We start from the raw sequence: 6,700 nt of genomic DNA, 5'->3' as shown, positions 1-6,700 counted from the left end.
GCGACGCTACTTTAACACACTATATCCTGTCGCCTCTACCTTGCTCGGCAACCTGGTTCGAAGCTACGCAGGCTGCACTTTAACACCTACCTAGTCGACATATATCACACCAGTTCAAGCACGCCTCCTCATATATCCGACCGTCCCTTCTCTGCACGCTCACGCTGCTCACATCCTCCCCTTTGTGTGCCCGACGTCGACTTGGACCGCTTACCACCGTTGGCAGCCAACCCAGCTGGTTTTCGTTCACCCCTGCCAGCACCGGGTCTGTGTTCAGCTCAGCCGTTCATCTCGGAACGACGCAGTTTTGCCGTTAGTTCCACCCAGATTCTATTGGACGCTCTGCGGACGCCCACGACTCGCTAAAGACGCATTCCCCCGCTCTCACGCAACCTACCGTGCGATCGCTCGAGGCATCAGGAGCGGACCGCTTGGACCTTTCTGCGACACTCTGCTCAACTTTCATGGGAACAGCTGCCGCGTTCTTGTACCACTTGTACCCTTCTGCTTAGCATTGGCCGGCAGCATTCCAAGATAAACCGACCCTAGTTGCCACTTGTTGCATTAGATCGTGCCGGGCTCAGACGCATCTAGAGGAACATCGCTCTTTCGTGTTACCATCGACGCGCAGTACGGACTGGACATCCAATGCGCGCCTCTTCCCACTACTAGTCCACCAACGCCCCAAACTCTGGCTCGAATGATCTCGACCGTTTCCGTCGGCCCTTCGCCGCCAGGCGCCCATAACCGCTTGAGCACCAGCTCATCGCCCCAGCCCTCCATGTCGTCCGCTAGCGACTCCCCATTTACCACGCCCAACTTCGATTCCACCATATTCAGCCCTTCAGAGTCACAATCAGACGAGCGGACAGAGGCTCGGACGGGTTCCCTTGAAGTAGTGCCCAAGGTGGAGGAGACGGAGCTTCAACTAGCCGATGTCAAGGAAGAGGCATCTCCGGAAGACACACCCATATCCCCAACCGAACCCGTACGGATACGCCGCGCGCGTGGTCGGCCCAGGATACACCCTCCTCGCTCGCCCACCACTCTTGCTAAGCAAGCCAAAGCCAGATCCAAGACCGGGTGCACAACATGTCGGAAAAGGAAGAAGAAGTGTGACGAGACCAAGCCATTCTGTAACTGCACCCTTGAGCCGCAGTCATCCAACTGTTGCTAATCTTGCCCAGGTTTGTCATGTCAGAAGAACAACATCCATTGTGAAGGCTACAAGCCCGTTGAAATTTGGAAGAGTGGAAAGGAACGAGCAGCAGAAGGTATGTGATCTTGCATCTGGGGATGGCTTGCCTTCTTTTTCGAAGTAGGCCAATCTAACATCCAAACAGCTCGGAAGCGAAGTCAGGATGTCAAGTTCGACCTTCCGCCTCTCATGGAAGGTGTTGAGAACGATCTTGACCGCCAACTCTTGCAGCATTTCTCCAGCAGAGCGAGTGCTGTCTTGACCCTACACGGTGACAAGTCATCGAACCCCTTCACCAAGATCCTGCTGCCAATGGCTCTTCAACACGAAGGCCTTATGCACTCAGTGCTGTGTCTGTCGGCTTCTCACATGTATTCTGTCAACCCGTTACAGGAGTACGAGGACAGACAGGTCTTTCACCGCGGCAAGGCTTTGCAGCTGCTGAAGCATGATATCGAACGGCAAAAGGCCGGCGAAGGTGGTGTCATGGTTTACGAGGACTCTAACGTTGCCCAGATACTACTACATCTTCTACATTCCATCTGCGATGGTAACACCTCCGGCGAGTACCGGATGCATATGATTGCCGCAAAACAAATCGCGATGACCCAGAAGTCTTCAAACCCAGAATTCCAGACCCTTTTCGACGAGTTCTTCTACTACCATTGGATTGCAAGTCAGATTACGTCCCTTGACGGCACCGAGGTCCCCATGATGGACGACTTTAATCTCCCCTTCAAGATCAGTCCGGAGACTGCGGGCTTGATCGGCGTATCTGATGGACTCTTTGGTTTCATCTCCAAGATCAGCAACCTGCGACGCAAGATACGCAGTCGCATTGATGAAAAGCAGGAGCCGGTCATGGACTACGAGGCGTTGCTTGCCGCCCACGCCATCGACACTGGTCTTCGCGGATGGGTATGCCCCCATACACCTGGATCCCCACGCTACACCATTTCTATGCTCTATCGTCAAGCAACATGGGTTTATCTCTATCGCACGACCAAAGACTCGAAGCCACATCCATTCATCAAGAGTGCTGTCGACGACGGCATCCGCTACATCAACGACCTACCGGCAGAAGGCTGGGTACAAAGCAACGTTCTGCTTCCACTGTTTCTCATTGGATGCGCTGCATTCGAAGAGGAGCAGCGTGTGGAGGTCGACAGGGCGTTCACCGGCCTGATTGCCTGTACCGGCCTAGGCAATATCGGTTTTGCGAAAGAGGTCGTCGACGAAGTTTGGGCCAGGATGGACAAGGGGGACAAGGACTCATGGGATTGGGAGAAAATTATCCATGCTCGTGGGTGGGATTTCCTCGCTACGTGAGTCCCGAGGATTCTGCGAAGAGTTTTTTTATTGGCGACGACGTTCGGACTGTCAACGTCCGCGAGATCTTCATGCATCGCCGTCGGCTTATTACTTCAGGAGAGAAGTTGTCACCTCGCTTGCCACTTTGCTGGCATGGTCGGCGCGGGACGTATGGGTTTTCCGTGCACGGCTCTCAAGGCGATGACATAGTGTTAGCCTGGAGCCTGAAGTGCGACGTGAACCTCCAGCTTCAGACTTGGCATTTAGGGTTCCTTATTCAATCGGTGTTTCTACGGGCGCAACAAGGAGTCATGATATTTGGTGGGTCGGCGGAGGGCGGTTTACAAGGCGCGGACCGGCAACGATGCACTACGGCCCTTACGATCAGGTTGCATTGGATGGATACGTTCCCCATAACACACGGCGGGATTGTGTTACCATGCGGGAAAAATGGCACTGCTTGTCTTTGTATTTGCTTGGCTTCGACTTGTCTTGGGGCATTTCTTTCTTGTTTGCAATATTGTATCTCGTACATAGCCTTTGGGTTCAGCCGAGCGGCGTTTGGCTTTGGGCGGTGCATGTCAGATCGCGATGCACGTACCCCATGCATGGCGAGGCATACTCGTACACATGGCATTGCAGCACTTGTTGAAATAGGTCCGATTGCTGGCCGGCATTCTCTTATTTCTCATTACAATGACGACACGTAGATATGCAGGTAGCTTCACGGCACAGAATTGCACGCTGGTATCCACTCCACTCACTCAATTCTCAACGCAGCTTCGCAGGGAACGCATGGCTTAACGGGCGATCACGATCTACCTCGGTGATAAGGCGAGAAGCTATAGTGCGGCGCTGGTGCACAGTGACTTTACAGTAAGCACCACCCGTGCCACTGCATCTAGACTGCTGTACTTGCTGCGGGGACGTTCTTCCTCCAATCCGCTTACCAGCAATCAAACGCTTTGGCGAGCTTCCTTCGCAGCTTCGTTGGAACAAAGTCGTCGCATGGCGGCGCTGAAGGATTCCTGACTCGCACGCTCAGCATGCAGCCACTTCTCGGAACGTTCATGTGCATATAGCCGGATGACGATCATCATCAACTCCTGTAGATGCGATGCAAAAGCATGGGACTGACAGTCTGGAAAGCCATCCTCATTTGTGCCGGCGGAACTGAACGGACGAGCGAGACAAGCCGTTAGGCAGATCGTCCCAGGGTACCAGGTTGACAGCACGGCAAACGTGGGGTGCTGTCGCACATCTCTTCTGTGCGGCTTGAGCAGCGCTTACGGTTACGTTTGTCCGGCACAAATGCGTATCGGATGCGACCGGCACACTTTCCCCAGCGGCACAATGACGAATGTTACCACCAGCGTTGCGGGAACAACAGCTGCAAAGCAGGAATTCGCGGCGTCGAGTCGGCCCTTTTTATGTGGACAGTCTCCAATGTAACCCCCACGCTGTTCAGGCAGAGTTGGGGGTTATGAACGTTAAAGACCCGAATGATCCGGTGGAAAGGTCGCGTTATAGCCTGATTCGAGCAAAACACGCCGTCGGTACCTGGCACTAGTGTCTGTATTGACGAACAGGAAGATGAGGGTCCTACTGCATGGCTTTGAAACGATATTGCTTTCTTTATGGTTCAGCATAGGGCCGAAGCCGTGAAATCGAGTACGACGTTACGCACATGGCGTGACACCTTACCCGCGTGGTTCGTTACGACGTCATAGATGGAGGGTATACGTATGTTATCCACGCACGATGGAACTTCTAGAGGGCGGCTCAGGCACCTTCTCCGTTACTCAGCCCTGTCTTCCTTATCCTTTCCTGCACCCACATGATCCCAAACAACCTCAGCGATAAGCCTGGGTAAGCCCCGGGCCATGTCAGTGTGCCATGGAGGTCAGAGTCTAGAGCCACCCGGCCGCCCATTGTAGGTAGATGGGATTCTGATTATTTCCGAGCACACCTGGAAACCTCTCCGATCTACTTTTACTTGCTCGCTTAATGAGTTAGGTTCACTTCAACGGTATATGCCGGGCCTGGAAAGGTATCCCGCGTATACCCTCCACCCGGATCCGGGTCCGGATATGGGAAAAAGCCCGTACCCAAAATACCTCTGTTCCTACACGACTCGCGATCGAACACAAAGCCACGAACACCTACTCGTACACGGTGCCTGCATATGTGACCTGCATAGAATCTCTTTCTTCCAGATAATGCCTGTGGAGACGGCAGATTGCAGGTCGCATCGCCCGGATTCGCGCCATGGAACCTTGGAAAGGTCAGGCCCTACACCGTTGTTTGCGAACCTTGGAATAGTCTCACACCGATGTAAGCGTGGCTAGCTCGCCCCAGACCACGAGGCGACGACGCGCGTGGTGGTTGACGCAAGCCATCAATATTTCTAGTTTAGTCGGTGCAGGAAACATGATTAATTGTCCATGCGAACTAGATGCCCGGATAGGGTCATATGCAGCCTTGTTGGCTGACGTCTCTCAGCGGACCTGCAGCTGACACGGAACAACGATGTTGTTGTCAGCATTCCCTAAGCAGCGTGTGGCTTTCGGCTTCAATGGCCGCCCAAGATGGAGTAATGGGGTAATCACTAGGATGAAGCTTGCCGTCCTCGACGATCCTGAGGTCACAAAGCAGCAGCCGATATCATCTTGAGTGTAAAGTATATGCCGTGCAAAAGCTGCTTAATGGCCAAGGGTCATGATATGTGCCTAGTGGCGATCATATGAGCCGCAGAATGGTTGCGACGTACGACGGCGTTGCAAGTGAAAGTTGTCAATATGCGTGGAATGGAGGTGGTGGAATAACAATGACAGGCTTGGAAGTACCGTCCGTACCGTCCGTACCCTAGAAGGTAGTTGAGAATGCAAGATCCACCACCTAGCATACTCATTATACACGCGACGTCGATATATGAACCATGTTGTCATGGATCGTGAAGCGGAACATTCCAAGGGTGCAGGATCGCATTCACGAAGCCCATGAGATCCCAAAGGATTCGGCCGTGACAGCTATAGTGTCGATGCTAGTGCATCTTGGAGAATCAAGATGGTTATTCTCCCGTGGTCCCTAGCATCTGTCAACTGCATTTACCCATGACTTCAAGGTTCGGGGCCAGGACGGATGTACTGGCCCCGATGAACTTGGAACGACGTCGGCTTTCTTTACCGAGCAGCCAATGAGGCTATCACGATCAACTCGAAAAGGTGGTTGGCCGAGTTTCTTGGAATTGAGAGCCGGAAGATTGTCCCCACCCAATAACAACACGTAGATAAGATGGTGATCGGAAAAAAGGGTGTTGCAACAAACGCAGGGGCAGCTGTCGACTACAGGATACCGAGGCCTGAGGCTTTTTTGGTCCCCTAACCAGGTGGATACCATTCTTTCTGGAGATCGAACAAATCCTCCCGCTGCCGCTACGATTGCGCAAACTTTGTTGCTGGCCCACTCATGGCCGGAAGTTAGAACGTGAGATTTCGGAAGCCGTGTGGAGTTGGTTTGCTATTCGGGCCGCAAGACCTGGCCAGCCCCTCACTCAGGAGACCCTCCCGAGTCTTTATCGTCCCACATAGCCTTGCGCAACAAACCTTCGCGGTCTACGTATTGAGGTACGTACCATCGGCGATTGAATAATGGCCCTCTATCTTTCAGGGCTATGCTGCGCACAGCTACCGCACCGAATCAGTAGCTATTCGGTAGTCACTCCTCTTACTCACCACCCAATGCTCTTACCAGCGACCAAGTATTCATTGCACTCGGCGTTCTAGACCCCACTTAGCCCAAGAGTTTCATGATACGGAATTGTCATAAATAGGACCTCACTTGTGCACAACCAACAAACACTCGGGAAGGGCAACAGCACCACTCGTCGCGACAGTCCTTTATCCGCGGAAAGGGTTCGTCGATATTAGCAACACTTCAACACAATATTGCGGCAGTTCATTGGAGGTCTCGATGCTTGTTCTGCGCGGTCATCTTCCATTTGCATAAACATGCATATCGCGCAGGATTCCGCTACCCAAGATTGGCAGGTTAAATGGAGTGTGGCTTTGCGAACTGGGGTCCCTCCCGTCTCGAGTTCTGAACAGCTCCAGGACAATTGAACACTTCACCAGCTGTAAGCAGTAGCTAGACGTGTCAAACAGTAGCATTTTTTTCGCGCTGTAGGCTACT

General features: G+C 53.0%; 1 protein-coding gene across 1 annotated transcript; it reads left to right on the top strand.

Moving 5' to 3' along the window:
* Positions 1–700: 700 nt before the first annotated feature.
* ACET3X_007309 (uncharacterized protein) lies at positions 701–2,527 on the top strand (the record flags this gene model as incomplete). The annotated part of the gene is made up of 3 exons (XM_069454193.1): positions 701–1,136; positions 1,188–1,274; positions 1,344–2,527. 3 exons carry the CDS (start codon positions 701–703, stop codon positions 2,525–2,527), a joined length of 1,707 nt encoding a protein of 568 aa, XP_069304472.1.
* Positions 2,528–6,700: the final 4,173 nt, after the last annotated feature.

The sequence above is a fragment of the Alternaria dauci genome, chromosome 7 (assembly GCF_042100115.1).
Source record: "Alternaria dauci strain A2016 chromosome 7, whole genome shotgun sequence".
NCBI classification, from domain to species: Eukaryota; Fungi; Ascomycota; class Dothideomycetes; order Pleosporales; family Pleosporaceae; genus Alternaria; species Alternaria dauci.
Note: the sequence above shows the minus strand (reverse complement) of the source record. Positions and strands in the feature narration are given on the sequence as shown.